The sequence below is a fragment of the Doryrhamphus excisus genome, linkage group LG13 (assembly GCF_037039965.1).
Source record: "Doryrhamphus excisus strain RoL-2023G ecotype Guam linkage group LG13, RoL_Dexc_Guam_v1.1, whole genome shotgun sequence".
In the NCBI taxonomy this organism is placed as follows: Eukaryota; Metazoa; Chordata; class Actinopteri; order Syngnathiformes; family Syngnathidae; genus Doryrhamphus; species Doryrhamphus excisus.
The window spans coordinates 15,604,193-15,623,521 of record NC_136369.1 but is presented as its reverse complement, the minus strand read 5'-3'; the positions used below and the strand labels follow the sequence as shown (position 1 = coordinate 15,623,521).

Below are 19,329 nucleotides of genomic sequence, written 5' to 3'. Positions count from 1 at the left end.
ATCAATTAATAGATCTGCACGGCGGTTGAGTGGTTAGCGTGCAGACCTCACAGCGAGGAGACCAGGATTCAATTCAGTTTCCTCCGGGTACTCCGGTTTCCTCCCACATTCCAAAATCATGCTAGGTTAATTGGTGACTCCAAATTGTCCATAGGTATGAATGTGAGTGTGAATGGTTGTTTGTCTATATGTGCCCTGTGATTGGCTGGCGACCAGTCCAGGGTGTACCCCGCCCGAAGACAGCTGGGATAGGCTCCAGCACCCCTGCGACCCTCGTGAGGAAAAGCGGTAGAAAATGAATGAATGAGTGCTGTGGTTGAATGTTACATATTTTTTGCCCAAATGAAATATTTTCAAGCATAACAATGGATAAATTAACTAAAATACACACATAAGGCATTCAGAAGAGGAATTCAAAGATGCTACGATGATATGTAGTACTCTACACTGGTCACTCTGTGAAAGAAATGTTACTGTAATGTTTGTTGAGACACACAAGCACCAGTCTTGATCGCTACAACAACAAGCCGTACCAGGCTGAAACTCAACTCTGAACCCCCAACGTCACTTCCTGTCCACCCTTCACCCAACTCCACTAGGGAATACGTTAAAAGGCTTATTTTCTGTTGTTATGTTTACTGTGTTGGATAATACCAGTGTAAAGGTGACTAGAGGGGTGTTATTACATGTCTTATAATGTTAACAAGCGTATTTAGATGGTCATAAACCGTTTTTTGATGATCTGATTACACAAATATTTCATTTATAAATAAGGACTACTATTTTGCTACATACTGTAGCTTCAAGTCGAATGTCTGAAGGGGTACACGACTGTAAAAAGTCTGGGCCTCGAAAATATATAATCCAGTGGGACCCCTGAAAATCTGCCTCCAATACAGCCAACATTCTACTCCTTTGTTGTGTGCCTGAATTTTCAATAGAAGCACGTTTTCAATGTTTTCAACCCCATCCTACCACACTGCATTAGCTATGATGTAAGCACACTCAACCAATTTGAACATATGAAACTGAATTTCCGGCCAGCTGGACACAAGACACACACACACACATACACACGTGCCAAAAAAAGAACCTCTGATTTTTCTTGGAAGAAGTGTTTTTATGCAATCTCTGCTGCATTCTCTGGGGATGTGTTTTGAATTTGAACATGAACTTGAGCTGCCCCAACACGCCCTTCGTGTTCATCTCTGCAAAAGCACTGAAAAGCTGTCAAGAGCTTTGGGTGAGCTCATACTGTTACACCCAACCAAAACACACCGAGGGAAAAAAAAAAACAAAAAACGACAGCGTTAAATCATGTGCTGCTACAAATCTGAGCATGTTCCTCCCACTATTATGTTGTTGCTCATTTGTGGGGGGTAATTATACCAAACTGTGATTGCTAAGCCACTTGAGGTAGGCTGCCAGGCTGATAAACAATGACTAAAAACGAAAGATTATGTTTAGATATAAGCAATTCATTTGAAATGAATTCTAAAAATCTATCTGCAGTATCTATCTATCGATCTATGCAGCTAATTAGCTCGGTAAATACAATAGCTAGTAACCATGCAATTACAGTAGCTAGCTGTATGTACTGCTAAATGATAGTAAAATTATAGGCACATAAAAATAAAAAAATGCCAGAATTATTTCATGTCTAACATCCAGTAGTTGCTAGCTAAAGTTGCTAGATATACTTGGCTATAGTCAGATATGAGAATATGAGAGCAAATATTCATCATAAAATGAACTAGCTGTTAAAATTGATTAAAAAAAATAGCAATAACATGGTGGCAACAGTCAAAAGATGCTAAGGATTTTGGGGTTTCCTGTGATCATCATAGACCCTCGCTAGCTACGGCTGTTAGCTATACCAACTAACTGTTAAGAGCTGACTCCTCCAGTTCTGTTCCCACAGTGAACGCTACAGGACTTCATTCATTCACAACACACGCCATCCAGCTCTAAACATTACAACATACAAGCAGATGAGTCTTACTCACACAGCAAACTAACTTTTTAATGTGATAAAATATGGGCATTAATATAAAAAAAGCAAGCAAGCAAAAATATGGCTGCCAAAAACCAAATATCAGGCAAAACAGTTGATAGCTTTAGCCCTACTTGCTATGGAACTACTCAAGCATGATAAGCATATGAGAGCAAATCTTCATAGTACAAGGTATTATTAGAAGTATGCATGGCGTGCACGTGCACATACCATCTGCAATGTGTGATTTTTCTTCCTTTTTATAGAAAAAAAAATACTCGATGACACAACAGGTTTGTGCAAGCTGAGGGGCCCGCTGCTGCTGTTAATCCTCCCTCCTTCCCCTCACACTATGTCTGTTTCTCATTTACTGTTACGCAACATCTTTCTCATCCTTCTCAGAACCAGACGTTTACTGCAGAGTGCTTTCGTCTGGATGTATAGGCACTTATTGCTTGGATGGATAGATGGATGCACAACCTAATAGGATAGTGGACTAGTGGGCAGTAGAGCTATACATTTATAAAAGAGAGACTTTGGTTTTGTGAACAAGTACAAAAGCTCAAAGAAAGGTGGGGTCTATTCAAATTAGTATGACATATGTAATGTGTTGTTTTGGCATTTCTGACGTGTTTCAAAGGCATTGAAACGTCATAACGTCAAAATTATGCAGTAGTTTAGTGAAAGTAAATCAAAAGTAATGTCGAAGTACTGCATTATAATACAGAGACAGACATGCCAATCACACTCAACAGTGACAATACACTTTAAATATGGAGCTTTAGCGACCTCTGGTGTCAGCTTTGGCCAATTGACTACATCCATTGCCCACACATAGTTACTGCAATGATTATTATTGAAATATTTGTGAAATGCAAAGAATTTTTAGTGTGATTGTTGTAGTTAGGGGCACAAAAACTATGCTATGATATTTGATATGATTTTAAGCCAAAACTTCACGAAATGTCTCTATATTGTTTAACAAAAGGAAGTGCTAACTACGAGTAAGTTAGCTTGATAGCCACTTATATAAATACTGTCTTGATAGGTAGGTTAAAAATCGAAGTTGCTGCTATTTTACCATTATTTTTATTATTATTGTACTGTAACTGTAAAATATTGCTAACTACGGGGGATAGGGTTTTAGAAGTACAACAAACGACTGTATATAGCAAGCAAGCATGCTATTTAGTTAGCTTGTTAGCTGAGTAGATACCTGATAGCTATGTACAGTAGGTATGTAGCACAATTTAAAAATATATTAATAAACTTTTAGATAAGTCATATTAAGCCTTTTTGAAACTCTAAACTGCCAACAACAAACAAACAAAAGATGCAGTGACCTTATTAATGAATACAAGTGGCTTTTGGTAGATTATTATGGTGTAATTATTCGTTAATTTACATGTTAATGTATGCAAATATAGTCACTCTAAGGCCACAAGAACAAAATGGCGCCACCTATTGGCGCATGTGACGTCAAATGGTAAACATCCCCAATGTAACGTCTATTTAACATGAAAAATGAAGCTAGAGTAAGAATGTCTTATGTTGCAGTCATGATTGTTGACAAATGACTAGTAATAAATGTGTTATGTTAATACAGAAGAAATATGGCGGCTTGCATGCTCACTTAAGGGTGTTTTGAGGAGGAGCTCGCTTGTTTATTCATTCACGTCAGATCCTCTCTTCCTTTCTTCCCTCCCTCACTTCCTCCCTCCCTCCCTCCTGCCTTCACACAACGGCCGCCGTCGTTTCCAACTGTTTCTCCTTTCTCCGTCTCGTCGCCACCATAAACCCGTTTTGGAATCAGGTGAGCAGCCATGTTTACGTGTCTGTCTGTCTGTCTTTAGGGCTCGTCTTTATGCTAGGTTACAAGTGTTTGTTTCATCAGTAACTTGGTTCAATTCCACCCCCGGGGGGCAGACCACCACATCATCCTCTTCTTCTGCAGTTTTTTCGTTTATTTTGCCATGCAGGTTACCAACTATTGCCAAAATGTCGCCTGGTTTGTTTGTTTTTTTTTACGTTCGGCCATGCCATAAACCGATGGCGTCGATAGAGGTGGGGGCCGGGTGGACGACAAGCCAGCCGCATGCTGGAGCTCAACCCGGGGCGAGCAGGCCACACTAGCCCAGCACTGCCCATCCCTACACGGGGATGCTAGACACATAGGCCGGTCCAGGTTTTCGTGTCTCACAGTCAGTTCTTATTGGAGTTGTTTTTGCTGTATATTTTTCATTATATAATCACATTATATGCTTTTAGGCAAATTATGACTTGTGACTAAGGTGGTACCATCAAATTTTGTGTACTTGACAATTGACTTTGACAGCTTGGGAACATATTTGTACCGTTTTGGGGCCTGGAGAAGTATTAAAAGTAATATTGAAGACCAATAATTATTTGTATTTCATAATTGTACTGTTAGATGCTGTGAAATCCATGCAGCATTGAACACAGCAGTCAGATACATGCTAACAACAGTGCCAATGGAGGAGACTCGAGGGCAAAGTGCAGCAGAGTTGAGACTGTGGAGTCTAATAGGCAGTGTCCTGGAGCTAACATTAGCATGTGGGTTTGTTTTGGTCATTTTTTAGCTGTGTATGCTCAAATGTTACAATGATGAAACTGCTTGACTAATTAAGAAAAAAAGCACACTTGGAACTGCAGCCGTGGAAAGCTAATTGTGCTGTGCTCATTAGGTACGGTGCAGCAGAAAAACACATGCTCCTTTTTCATGGCACAGTCAACACCTTTAATGTATAAGCCTTGAAGCATGTTTACATTTTGTGTAGCAGTCCTTGAAACATGAACAAGGTCCAAAAGTGGCATCCATGTCTTCTAGTTTACCACCATTTATTTGTAGGTATTTGATCATGTTGTGCCTCTTCCAGGGTTAAGGAGACGTATTTACAAGATACGTCGTTATATGATTGTGGGTTGCTGTGTCTGTGCCTTAAAGCGAACTCAGTTTTGACAATTTTTGCTGTGTTCTGTGTAAAAGACACAGGTGGATAAATGCCGTACCGTCTGTGAAATGGTGTGATCTCTGTGAGCTCAATCAGGAAGCAACTTGATGGTAATAATAGAGGCCCATATTGTCAGCAGTCACCAACCGTGCCAAGGCATTCAAATGAAGAAATATGCAAACAAGCAAATGAGTGAGTGAGAATTCTATGTTTATGGATATTTCTTATCAGCACATGTGAATGTAGCTATGCTAAGAGGTTTAAAATAGCTGATGATGGTGTCAGCACATTGCAGTGCTTCGGCTCTGCTCTGCTGCAGGCAGGGTTAAAAAAAAAAAAAAAAAAAGAGGCTGATGATTCTGGAAGCAGAAAGCGCGGCCTCTGGGTCCCAGCCATTTAAACACCGCCTACTATTTTGTATGTACGGTGGAACCAGTTTAAATGCCATAAAGGCTGCAGCATGAATACAGAATCAGTCATCTTCAGCCTAGTAGTTCAATTTAAAATAAAGTACTTGTAGTTTAGCTCATTTGACCATTGCAGTTATTAATAGAGCCTGACCGATATGGGATTTTTTGGGGCTCATGCCGATCCCGATACTGGGGACTGAAAAAAGGCAAATATATGAAATAAGAGCATTGATATACATAGGATACTGTACATACTGTATATGAACAGAAATATGATTCAACACAAAGAAGTGGAAGACTACTAAATGAAAATAAGGAAGTTGAATAAATTTTAACAAATCTTAAATTTATAGTATTCTTTGTTTTGATGGTGCTGGAGCTCAGGATGCAGATGTTGCATCTAACGTATCGCCTGTTGAGTCTTTTGTGAAGTGGCTCCACACCTTACTCTTCTGTGAAATGAAAATATATACATTTAGTGCATTTTGGTAATTAACCTATAATTTCACACTCTAGTTGACCATTTTAAAATAAAAACAAGAGGTTGCATTGGGCTGAAACTGATGTGAGCTGTTTTTAAACTATAACATAATGTGTTTATAAAAGGCTTATTCACAGGAACATCTCACTAATATAAATTAGTCATTTATTAGCTGTTAAAGTTTAGCATTTGCATTTTAAAGAGTGAAATAAAGAAAAAAAATACTTAATGCAAGGCACTAAATGACATTTTATGTAACAACATAGCTGGTTTAAAAACATGCAATATATTAAATTACAGCAAAATACATTACTTGGAATTGTTCTAAATTATTTGAATATAGACAATTTGTGAATGTATGAGCCCCTGGAAAGCCTGCATGGACGTATGAAGTGAATTGGGACTCTGCAAGTGTGTAATGTTCTTAGATAATAGTGGACATGCGGATTAACAGTTGCATCTACACTATCGTTGTTTATCTTATAGAGATGCTACTCACACGACGTTAAACATCTCTAAAAACCTGTGTGAAATAATGTAGGATGTTCTCCTTGACGGGCCCAGACAGCTTGGCACTAAAGTGTAGTGCTATATTGTTTCACAAAGTCACAGCTTACCTTGGTGAAAAAAAATGCAGTTCCTTTTTTCCCGCTTTTCCAGTCGTCTGCTCTACTGTAGTTGAGTGAGGCAGGCAGTGGCACCTCGCTGCTGTGTCTGTGTGTGTGAGGGGGGCGGGGCCAGGTACTCAGACAAGGAGCAGCACAGAGACACTCGGGAAGGGAATAATCTCCGTGCAGCAAAGATGTTAATATCGGTTACATACTCACCGATATTGATTAATTGGTGATACGTCGAACGACAGACCAAGTTAATTAAGATTGAAACTTCAAAACAAACTAGACTACAAGCTTAGCTCCGAATCATTGAATCGGTTCTTTTTGGAGATGTCTCACTTTTAACATATTAACCATAGTCATTCTTTTTTACCGCTTATCCTCACAAGGGTCGCGGGGGTGCTGGAGCCTATCCCAGCAGGGTACACCCTGGACTGGTCGCCAGCCAATCACAGGGCACATATAGACAAACAACCATTCACACTCACATTCATACCTATGGACAATTTGGAGTCGCCAATTAACCTAGCATGTTTTTGGAATGTGGGAGGAAACCGGAGTACCCGGAGAAAACCCACGCATGGACGGGGAGAACATGCAAACTCCACACAGAGATGGCTGAGGGTGGAATCGAACCCTGGTCTCCTGGCTGTGAGGTCTGCGCGCTAACCACTCGACCGCCGTGCCGCCTCAAGCTTAACAGTCAGCTAATAAGCTACAGACCAAGTTTTAATCTGTCATGTTTACCACTTAACCACATTTAGGTTAACATGACATTAGGGGTGTTGAACGTGCTCCGGTTGTTATTGTACATTACTGCATTCTGTTAATTATTTTATGAGGATAAACGAACTTTGGAAAAGGTGTGGGCTGCGCGCCCCCTGAACGAGTCGAGTCAGAGGACTCTTGTTTTAGCGGATTAGAAAATGATGGACTAAAATACATCCGACCAATCACAACTCTGCGGCCCGTGTCACAGTTGACACAATGTTAGCACAGCCGGCACTGTGACACTGGACCATAACGAAGCTTTTAGACAGTAATCGACCACAAACCTCATTCAGGCTTCTCTAGCCTCTCTGCTCATTTGGCCCAATTTTCGCCCTCTTCAATGTAATTTTAGCTCATGCGAGTGTGTTAGCACGGTTGTCAGCACCAACACTCCCTCCTCGCTCACTCTGTCTGTTTTTGTCATCTGCTCAGGCATCAGTGGTAACACTCGCTCGGGCTGTGGACATTTTGTTTTGTTGTGTTGATTAGCACTTGTTTAACCGCTACTCACATTTGGTTGAAGCTAATTGTAATTATTTATGGTTTAATGCATAAAATATCCAGATGAATACTGCGAAAAACAGTGTGTTTTACTCTTTTATTATGTTAGCTGTTGATTTAGTTTAGCTTTACTACCACATAAATGACTGGAGTGAACATTCATTCATTCATTCATTCATTTTCTACCGCTTTTCCTCACAAGGGTCGCGGGGGGTGCTGGAGCCTATCCCAGCTGTCTTCGGGCAAGAGGCAGGGTACACCCTGGACTGGTCGCCAGCCAATCACAGGGCACATATAGACAAACAACCATTCACACTCACATTCATATCTATGGACAATTTGGAGTCGCCAATTAACCTAGCAGAATTATAGTAGTAGTAGTAGTAGAATAGTAGATACTGCAGTAATACTTTAGCACACTTTCTGGAGTGTTACAGTCCCAACTCAATTTTGCTTTACAGTAGTTCCGCCAGAAACTGCAAAAAACAAGCTACATTGAATGCATTCATCAGAACCAGACATGCTAGCAAACAATGAATGAGGGTTTCCTGTTTACTTCTGGAAGGAGATACATTTTATCCAAGGGGAGACTGAGGGCAACAAGACAACAGGGCACTGCAGCAAAGCAGAGACTGTGGAATTTCTAGCCTCGTAGGAGAAATAGTACCCAATTTTGTTTGTAGAAATCTACAGTAGTACCATGCATTGGGATGAAGCATGTTGATGTCAATTGATCCCGAAACTGAATATTCCTGTCTTTTGTTGTTCTTTATTGGGTGTCATTAGAGTGTGCAGGTCTTCGAACGCATCATAATGTACCTGCTTCTTCAAGCTAGTGATGACAGGTGACACTCCATGTAATTTGTGTGAAGAAAAGAGCAGTAATAATGTTCTTTAGACTTGGTTCCTTTCCCCTCAATGCCGCCATGTTTTTATCAGGCTTGGCTTTGTGCTCTCTTTATCCCTCCCTTGCTTGCTCTACCGTTTTTTTCCTCCCTCATTCCTCTTTCTGTTTTTTCTCTCTCTCTCTCTCGAGCTCCCCTCCCCCTCTTTCTGCTCCCTACTCTCCCCATTTTTTCACCTCCTCTCTTCCTCTCTGTTTCTATCATGCTTTACCCTTTTCTTTCCCCTTCTTCCCAAATCTCTTCCCCTCTTTCTCGTCCTCTCCATCCTTCCCTCCCCCACTGCAGCCTCTCTGTCTCCTCCCATCCCTCCCTCCTTCAATCCCTCTTTCATTCCGTGCAATCATCTGTTCTCTTTTTTTCTCTCCCTGCTTCCGCTGTTATGCCCCCATTTTGTCCTCTGCAGCCCCTCTCTCTCTCTCTCACTCTCTCTCTCTCTGGCTCCTTCTCCTCCACGTTCTCTCTATCCTGTTGTTTACTCCACCCCCATGTGACATTTACAACAATACAAACTTTATTGACAAGACAGTCTTCCATTAGTTTTATATTGATGCTCTATTTAACCCTTTAAATCACCTGCTCCATGTAGAAGTGCGTCTGTCGTGGGATGTTGGTTAGTTTTTGCATCCACTCAACAAGTGTTCAGGAGCACAAATGGGACTTCACATATTTGAACAATGCAAAAAAGAGGGACTTTGATACATGCAGTTTTCTTTAAGTACCATATGTTCAAATAACACATCTTTAGATATATATTTAATTTGATGATTTTGAGAAATAATGCTATGAACCCTTGAGTGGTACAACATATTGTATTATTATTTCACAATTTTTTAAAATGGTTCTAATGATTTGTTGTAATCAGTCACCGTTATTTATAATTTGGTAACTGTAATGCATTCTTTTTTTTTATTACCAATTGATAGGGATTCTCTGATCGACTACAGATCAATATTGGACACATTTCCGTGGAAAAGCATGGGAACAGCCTATGCCGATCAATGCATTTCAGTGCCGATCACAAAAAAGCAATTACCTGTGGCTTATGCTAATGCAGATTGCAGAGAACGTTATTTGCAGTGCAGTGTCCTGCTGTAATGCGGTAGTGTCCCTCTTCCCTTTTCCTTCACACTGCGCAGGTGTGCGGCCACAAACCAAAGCAAACATGTCTGCTGTGTGGAATGTACAGTATATGCCGTTTGTGGGAGTGATGTAGGTTTGTATCCTGCAACACATGCCACAAAATACTGTATACATCTCCAGGGTACCATGTTAAACAGCTTTGACACAGCATTTGAAGAACAGACAAACACTTTTGTGAGTCGTCTAGGCTTGCGGTGTAGTCAATCAAACAGCAGCTAACATCGTCAACCCTTGCAAGTATCTGTGGGAATAATCAAATGAATCGGACTAGATGAACGGCCTTTCTCTGTTGTGGAAGACACAGGGTTGAGCAGACTATGCTCTCATTTCGAGCCATGCTACCGCTACCAGGAAGGAAATACAGTATTTCACAGACGTAGCCGTGGCAGAGTGCCACCAGACAAAGTACTCCCACAGGCGTCTCATCCTCTGTAAGTTTCAGAGGGTGAGGCATACCTAGCACTCATCATAAACACATTTATAGTTAATATGTGATCGATAGGGCTGCATGGCGGTCGAGTGGTTAGCGCGCAGACCTCACAGCTGGGAGACCAGGGTTCAATTCCACCCTCGGCCATCTCTGTGCGGAGTATGAATGTTCTCCCCGTGCATGCGTGGGTTTCCTCCCACATTCCAAAAACATGCTAGGTTAATTGGCGACTCCAAATTGTCCATAAGTATGAATGAGAGTGTGAATGGTTGTTTGTCTATATGTGCCCTGTGATTGGCTGGCGACCAGTCCAGGATGGTGACCATGAAAAATACCTTAGCTGCTGTTTAGGTGATGGGAATGCCAATTCATAAGTTTGTTTTTTTTATGAGATTTGGAATGTGACACTAACATGGATACATGGATACTTAGCAAACACGTCATATGACGTAAAGAGAGATTCTCAGGGCATTGAATCACTGTTAATGTTGCCTTAGAAGAACCTGAGCAGCCCAGCCCAATCGATTCAATGCCCTTAGAATACAAAGACATGAATGAATGAGAATATCTACAGGCGGTGAAGATAGATGTTTTAATGGACTCTTTGAGGCGTTGACCTGCTTTACTTCTATTGCTGTCTGTGATGAAACTGATCTGGAGGGTCCTCCCATGGGCTGATTTCACTTAACCACCACGTCTTGGTTATGACATGACAAGAAACGATAGAGGCAACAGAACAAAGTTCATTTGTAGTTCTAAGCATATTCGTTTGGCTTTACATTTTTTTTTATGGATAATGTTATTCCTCTCTCCTACATCATTACAATTACATGCAAATACGACGATAACGCCATTACATCACTTTTTTGTGCTGCACCGCTGTATGTAATAAAGCAGGGGCCTCAAACTAGTGTCCCGCGGGCCACATTTGATATGAAAGTTTAAAAGTTTTGCCCGCGCAAGTTTGATATGGATGCTGTATGGTATCATGTACCCAGAAAAAATTATTACGTTTGATTAATGTTCATGTTAAAGGTTAAATAACTGTTAATAGTTATCCTCCCTATCCGTGTGGAAGTGGTAAGTTTTTGGCTATTTAAGTTTAAAGGAAATAACTTGAAGGCTACCGTTTAGGTCGCTAGCTCTCTAGTTTGCGAGTTAGCGTGTCTCTCAAGACCCTGCAGTTGCGCAATATGTTGTAGTATGAGTTGAGTATAAATGTGACTATAGTCGTGTTTTGTCATGTCTACAGGGCTCTAATAATGCTTTGTTCATTTTAATCTGAAAAAAATAATTTGTCTACCCACCAACTATATGTGGTTTCTTAAGTTTTTATTATTAGCCATTTTATTATTATTATTATATTTATTTATTACTGATTGATTGATTTTCTTTATTCTTGATTTGTTTATTTATTTTTCTTTTTTTTTTCTTTTTGTTTTTTTAAACCTGATGCGGCCCAGTCTCACCCAGACCCGAGCTCCAGTGGCCCCCCAAGTAAATTGAGTTTGAAACCCCTGTAATAAAGTGTCCAGCTAGTGTATTTATTTACTCTCCTGTAGGATTTACACCTGCTTTCTTTGAACTCTTTCATTCCACAGTGGGCACTGTTTGTTTTTTTTTGCTATGCCAGGAGAGTCTTCATCTTTAGCCCTCATCATCTTTCCTCTACACTCCTCCCACACTCCCCCAGGCCTTTCTTTCAGTCATCCTTCATTCGCTCATCCACATGTCAGTCACCTGCCAACCATCTCTTGCTCTCCCATTTGTGCTTCAGTCTGCGCTCTCTCCCTATCTCTCCTCTGATGCATGATGGATGCATCATGGAAACTGCACCTCGGGAAGCAATGGAAAGAGAATAAACAGAGATATGAGACAATTTATTTTTGAGGTATTAAGACAATAAATAAAGCCCCAGACACATTTATTTATTCTGAAAAAGGATCAGACTCTTAGTCCCGCCCCCTTCCGTCCCCAGCGTATAAATAGGAGCGAGCATCGTCTCACTCGGCACTCAAATCTGAAGGATGAGGTCCTTAAAGCACCTGAAGCCTCACAGCAGGAGGAGTGTGGTGAGTTTTACCGGCTGAGGTGCTAATTATTAGTTTGCCGCTGCTATTTATACACCCTTCCTGACTCAGTGTTCATATATACGTTTAGTTATTTCCTCCTCCAGCTGTGTCTTTTTGTCATTTTCATTCTCCCTCTGTCTCCTCATATCTTTCCTCCTCCTGTAGCCTGACACTCATCTTCTTATATTCCCCTCCCCCTTCTCTATCCTTATCTCCCTTCAGCTCTACCTTTTTTTTCATGTACGCTTCCACCATTCCTCTCTCTCCTCTTCTACTGTCTATTCTGTTATTGTGCCTTAATCTCGCTCTGCATGCATGTTTGTTCATTAGTGCAGTTCAACACGCCATGTAGTCCCCACCCTCAACACGGTCCACATGGCCAACATCTTTCATGGTTCTTGTGTCACTTGGCTGGATTTAGAGTTGCGTCTCGTGAGATGGCAGGTATTGTTTTGATGGCCGCTTGTCAGCTATTAGGGTTACAGAACAACTCGTGAATTTTGTAGCCAGGCTGGGGTATGTGCCAAACAGGAAGCCATTAATAAAAGGTGTAGAGACCGTGAATATAAGACGAGGGCAAAATATTTGGAAAAACAGAACTTTTTTACACCAATATCAGTGCAGTAAATGAAGGATTACAGAAAAAATATATACTCAGTTTTATTGACCATTTGTGTTACTGATATGTACTCATCGAGCTCTACAGATGAATTAATTTCTGAAGTGCATGCCTCTCTGTCTGTCGCTTCTCCAGGAGGAGGCGAGCCGGCGCCTGGGTAGATGTGAGCCCAAGGTAATGGCCCGGCTGGTGGACACAGGCACACAAACAGATCCAGTCGTCGTGCTGTCCTTGGCCCAGGCCGCCGTGCTAGGTCTCATCTCCCAGAATGAAGTCTTCGGCGCGACCATTGCACCCAACGGCTTCTACACGGGTGAACCCAAAGAGTCGCCCGCACCGCCAGTAGACGGAGTGGACTACGAGTACGCGGACCAGCTTATCGGCGCCAACGGAGATTACCTCGGGGACAACTTAGCAGAAGACGGACAGATGCAACCGAGCTGCAGTCAGAGGAGGTGGCAGCAGGGGCCCCCTCAGCACCCCGATGTGAAGATGGTGTTGCCCGATCGCCATGTCCCTCAAGGGGGCGAGGGGACGGTGTGCCACATCAAAGGGGAAGGGGTGAACTCTGTCATGAGCTCCTGTGTCCACATGCTCAACAATATGGCTCCCAGAGGGGGTTTAATTCAAGTGGACCCGGCCACCCTCAGAGGGACCAACAAGAACTGTGCAGAGTGTGAGCGGGAGGCCTCCAACCAACAACAAGCCCCCACACATGTCCATCCTCCTCCCCCGCAGGTGGCCCATAGAGGAGGGGAGCACAGAGGGCTGCAGGGCCAGCGCCCCCTGGGGGGTCACGGTCGAGGCGTCCGTGAGGGTGCGGAGGAAGTCGATCACCAGGGGAACAACATGATGAAGCCCAGCCAACAAGACGAAGCCATCAGCAGCTACTTCCAAACCAGCGAAGTAGGCAGCTACGATTCGGGGGAAATGCCAATGGGCGGCGAGTACGAAGACGGCAACCAGAACATGATGTGGACAGATGGGAATGGGGGTGGGCAGCACCAGCAGCAGCAGCAGCCTCAGCCGCCACCGCCGCAACCCCCGAGAAGACACGGCGGGCGCAGGGTGGACCGACTGGACATCAACATCCAAATTGACGAGTCTTACTGCGTGGACGTGGGCGACGGTCTGAAGCGCTGGAAGTGCCGCATGTGCGACAAGTCTTACACGTCCAAGTACAACCTGGTCACGCATATCTTGGGCCACAACGGAATCAAACCACACGCGTGCCCCCACTGCGGCAAGCTCTTCAAGCAGCCCAGTCATCTCCAAACCCACCTGCTGACCCACCAGGGCACCAGGCCTCATAAGTGCACCGTGTGCAAGAAGGGCTTCACGCAGACCAGCCACCTGAAGCGCCACATGCTCCAGCACACGGACGTCAAGCCCTACAGCTGCCGCTTCTGCCGCCGCGGCTTCGCCTACCCGAGCGAACTGAGGGCGCACGAGGTCAAGCACGAGCGCGGCCGCTGCCACGTGTGCTCGCAGTGCGGCCTGGAGTTCCCCACCTACGCCCACCTCAAGCGCCACCAGGCCAGCCACCAGGGGCCTCACACCTTCCAGTGCACCGAGTGCAACAAGTCCTTCGCCTACCGCAGTCAGCTCCAGAACCACCTGCTGAAGCATCAGAGCCCCAGACCGTACACGTGTTCTCAGTGCGGATTGGAGTTTGTGCAACTGCACCACCTACGCCAGCACTCGCTAACACACAAGGTAACTAGCTAGCTTTACCGACACCTACATGGACTGGAGTGGAACTTTCAACCTTTTGGGCTAGTCTTATAGGTTATCACATGGTTTTGTGCGCTGTTCTCTGATTGGTTGTTTCACGGGCACGATACCAGAGCAGCGCGCTCTGAGTGGACAGCTACGGGGGCTGATACCGGACATGGTTAAACTCTATATTTTATCAGTATCACTGCCCTAATACTGTAGTATGTGATAATACTTGGTATACATGATGATCAACAAGATAAAGACAACATTAGCTGACTCATGCAGACGTTATGCATAATAATGCTTTGGTTCCACTTTAGAAGTCAATTGGGGTTGCTTTCCAAATTACATTTTTGGAGGGTTTGCTGGAATCTAAGGGAATTGACGACATCGAGGTGTCGAGGTGTACTTTCCCCCAAAATGTTGGTCGCTTTCTAAACTGAAATCTCACATGATTTGGCAACGTCATGCAAGATGACTGTTAGGAGTTTGTGTGACTATGAAGGCTTTTTTTTCTCAAAACGTTTGGTCCGACTGGTAGGATGGGCTGGCCTCAAGGTAGACCCAGACCACAGAGAGACTATATCTCTCAACTGGCCTGGGAACACCTCAGGATCCGCCAGGAAGACCTGGAGAGAGAGGGAAGTCTGAGCTTCTCTCTCTTCTCTCTATAAGTGAAAGAAGATGGATGGATATATAATGGTTTCTTTTGTGGGTTCTTGCACCCTGCAGGGCATGAAAGGCCACAAGTGTGAAGTGTGCTCGCGCGAGTTCACGCTGTCCGCCAACCTCAAGAGGCACATGCTCATCCACAACAGCGTGCGGCCCTTCCAGTGTCATGTGTGCTTCAAGAGCTTCATCCAGAAACAGACGCTCAAGACCCACATGATCGTCCACCTGCCCGTCAAGCCCTTCAAATGCAAGGCTAGTGTGAATCGCCACGCATCGGAGACGCACTTCTGCCAGACAGACGTGCAGTCGTAGGTAGTGATGTCCTCTGTTGTTGAATGTTTCCAGGTGTGTGGCAAATCTTTCAACAGAATGTACAACCTGCTGGGCCACATGCATCTGCACGCTGGCAGCAAGCCCTTCAAGTGCCCCTACTGTACCAGCAAGTTCAACCTGAAGGGCAACCTCAGCAGGCACATGAAGGTCAAACACGGGATGGACGTGTCCCCTGAAGGACAAGGTCAGGCCGCTAAAAATTCTGCCTATGCATAACTCGTGTTTTATCATCTAAATTCAGATATGGATATTCTAATAGTAAGCCTGTACATATGTTTCTATTATAGATCATGAATAGCGAGAAGAGCACTCACTCTTGCGGTCATTGAATCGGTTCTTTTTGGAGATGTCTCACTTTTAACATATTAACCATAGCATTTATTCATTCATTCATTCATTTTCTACCGCTTAGCCTCACAAGGGTCGCCAATTAACCTAGCATGTTTTTGGAATGTGGGAGGAAACTGGAGTACCCGGAGAAAACCCACGCATGCACGGGGAGAACATGCAAACTCCACACAGAGAGGGTGGAATTGAACTTTGGTCTCCTACCTGTGAGGCCTGTGCGCTAACCACCTGTCCGCCGTACAGCCCTTTTCAAATCATACACGAGGAGAAGGAATTCAACCGCTCTACAACAAACTAAAATAAAGTACAATTTTTGCCTATCCCAGTCTTTGGGGGAGAGGCGGGGTACATACACCCTGGACTGGTGGCCAGCCAATCACAGGGCACATATAGACAAACAACCATTCACATTCATACCTATGGACAATTTGGAGTCGCCAATTAACCTAGCATGTTTTTGGAATGTGAGAGGAAACCGGAGTACCCGGAGAAAACCCACGCATGCACAGGGAAAACATGCTAACTCCACACAGAAATGACAGAGGGTGGAATTGAACTCGGGTCTCCTAGCTGTGAGGCCTGTGCGCTAACCACTCTCCACCGTGCAGCCCCATTTGAATAAATTGTTGATGTATTTATAATAACTATGCAAACATTTACACATTTTAAATCCACTCACAAATCACATGAAACTGTCGATCCAAAAACATGACAAACTATAACCTTAATATTTGTGTCCAAACTATATTGACTCTGCAGGTGTATCTAATAATATGGACAGGACTTTTAATCGCAGCATTTTTCCCCCCTGTCATCATTATGCAGAGGTGCTTCCAGAAATGGAGAACCAGGGGGAGTATGAAAGCCAGAACTTTGGCTTCACGTCGCCCGACAACATGGACAATAGCGGCTCCCAGAACCTCACCAAGCTGACCACGGCCAACATGGAGGACATGGAGGAGTATTACAACTTTGGCAAGGACGCCAGCGCCTACGCCACGCCCTGAGTCAGCCATCTGTCCACCCTGCTGGGAATTGAACAAGCGGACTAGAAAGAGTGACTTGACTCTTGACGGGAAGGAGAAGCACTCGGTGCGGACTGTCGAAGCTGTGTGTTTGTACGCGTGGATCCATAACAAAACAGCGGGAAAAGGCCATGTTGTGATTTCCTGTCAATCACAAGCGTATATTTTTGGACTGACAAGGTCAGCTAGGCTGTGTAGTCATGACAGTATATACGTACACACAAACCATGGTTGGTACATAGTCACTCCTTACATACAGTATTCTTTAGCTATCAGTGCACTTACTGAACATAACTTTATTGACAATGAGATCCCTACAAAACATGTCAGTTTAGCCTCACATTAATATTCTAACCTGTGTCTTTGCTATACTTTTTTTTTTTTTTACTTTTGAGAGTTATTGAGAACGTGAAGTGAGCTTTCGTTGAGGAAGGTTTCTTTTTTTTCCTTTTTAAGGAAGCTGGAGGAAAACCAGACTGTAAAAAGTTAGATTTCCTTTTCTGTAAGGTCATTTGACTTTTTGAGGAGCATTTTTTCTTCTTTAGTGCTTGTTTGGAGTTTCAGCAGTCTTGTTTTTTTTCACTTCACTTTCAGTTCAACTGGAAAATATATTCCTAATGTACATTCTGTATATGTTTAAAAAAAAAAAAGAATAGTGAATTGAAAATGAAGTGAAGAGGATGGTCCTGCCTGCTCCTCATGATTCTGTTTTGGGGAAGTGGACTCCCCCTGTCCTGCCATGCAGGTCAGTCAGCTTTTTTGATATACACACTAAGTAAAAGCAAAAGAATGGTTGACTAGTTGAGCCATTATCAGACTAAAACGTCATGGAAATTGACCATGGATTATTTAATAATAAAAGACAAAAAATTCTAGTTTAAATGAAAAATCCAAGTGGCTTGTCTGTAATGTCATTTTCATTTTGCCATGGCATTATTTTTTTTTTTACTGACAACACTACACACACTGAAATCACTTCATTTGTTGGCTCAAATGTGTTTTTAAAAACATGTAAGGTCGTTTTTAAAAGAGACACACCTTTGTGTGGGAATTTTGACATTCACTCTTCACTTTTTTTCAATTATGTTTTCTAATACTGACAATACTGACATAAGTACATTACACACAGATGCGTCAATGATGTGAAGAGAAACTGTGGCGTACACTTGGTTAGTTGCATGATGCTAGCATTATGTTGCACAGCTGCTGCTGCTTAATTAGTAGCTTATATAACATGATATAGTGTGGAAAGCCATAATGAATTAACTGGTGGGTAAATTCTGCTCAGCTGTCATGCTAACACTGGAATCAACATTAGATAATTACCAATCAATGCTAAACATTATTATCTTTTCAAAGGCAGACTTCATACTTGTAATGCAGCACATTACGATCAACTTTGAGGGTACTACAACTTATTTCGGGATAATGTCGACACCTGCTGATATCAAAGGGTAAGTGCTTCCGGCGGTGAGTTATTGGCTAAAAGCTGCATTCTGTGTAACAGCCACAAGGGGGTGACAGAACAATGGCCACGCACCTGCAATTTGAATGACGATTAGCTGGCTACCGAGATTCGCATCGAACTTTCTTTAAATATTTTTCTTTTTATTAAAATATGTTGGTGTACTATCGCAGCAATCCCAAGGCCTGTTCGTTTTCGGTCAACCACAACAAATATTTATTCTTAAAGGAAAACTTGTCATAAAGTGAAAATCGTCATAACATAAGTCAACACTGCTAACTAGTGGTCATCAAAGCACACAAATGAATACTATTACTTCTATTACCTTCTCAATGATGAACTCCATATGATGTGCATCATCTCGTCTCCATTTCTTTCCACCACTGGTTGGTCCTTGATGCCTTTCTCCATAATTAATATAAAAGTAATGTATTACGCCATACTTAACTCCACGAAAATGGCAGCACACCTACTAACTGGTTACACGTTAAGTCCACTATGTTACACTGGCAGAGCAAACTTTAAAACACGTGGTGCCATCTACGTGACCAACACGTGCGGTACCGGACCAATCAGAGAAGATGTTGCTTAAATGCCCGCCAATGATGCATTCCAGTGTTTTAATGTAGTTAACTTCACGATTGTGGATGTAAACATACTCAATAATCATTTTTTTAAATAAAAATTAAACCTTGCACTAATATATCACATATATCATTCTAGGTTAATAAAAAAATAGTTGCCAGTTGGTCGTAAATGTAAAAAAAAATCATATTTAACATACTTCCTTGTACAACATTAGTTTACATTAGAACCAGCCAAACTGGTTGATGCCGTTTGTTTTTATTAATCGAAGCAA

General features: G+C 42.7%; 1 protein-coding gene across 2 annotated transcripts; it reads left to right on the top strand.

Moving 5' to 3' along the window:
* The first annotated feature begins 3,640 nt into the window (after nt 1–3,640).
* znf710b (zinc finger protein 710b) lies at nt 3,641–17,958 on the top strand. Of its 2 annotated transcripts, none has more exons than XM_078795805.1 (5): nt 3,641–3,806; nt 13,044–14,624; nt 15,360–15,551; nt 15,645–15,816; nt 16,806–17,957. In XM_078795805.1, the coding sequence occupies exons 2-5, from the start codon at nt 13,086–13,088 to the stop codon at nt 16,985–16,987; spliced, it is 2,085 nt and encodes a 694-aa protein (XP_078651931.1). In that variant the 5' UTR covers nt 3,641–3,806; nt 13,044–13,085; the 3' UTR covers nt 16,988–17,957. The 2 variants fall into 2 exon arrangements, with proteins under 2 accessions (XP_078651931.1, XP_057945713.2); XM_058089730.2 differs by lacking the exon at nt 3,641–3,806 and adding an exon at nt 11,755–12,289 and having other exon boundaries at nt 16,806–17,958.
* Nucleotides 17,959–19,329: the final 1,371 nt, after the last annotated feature.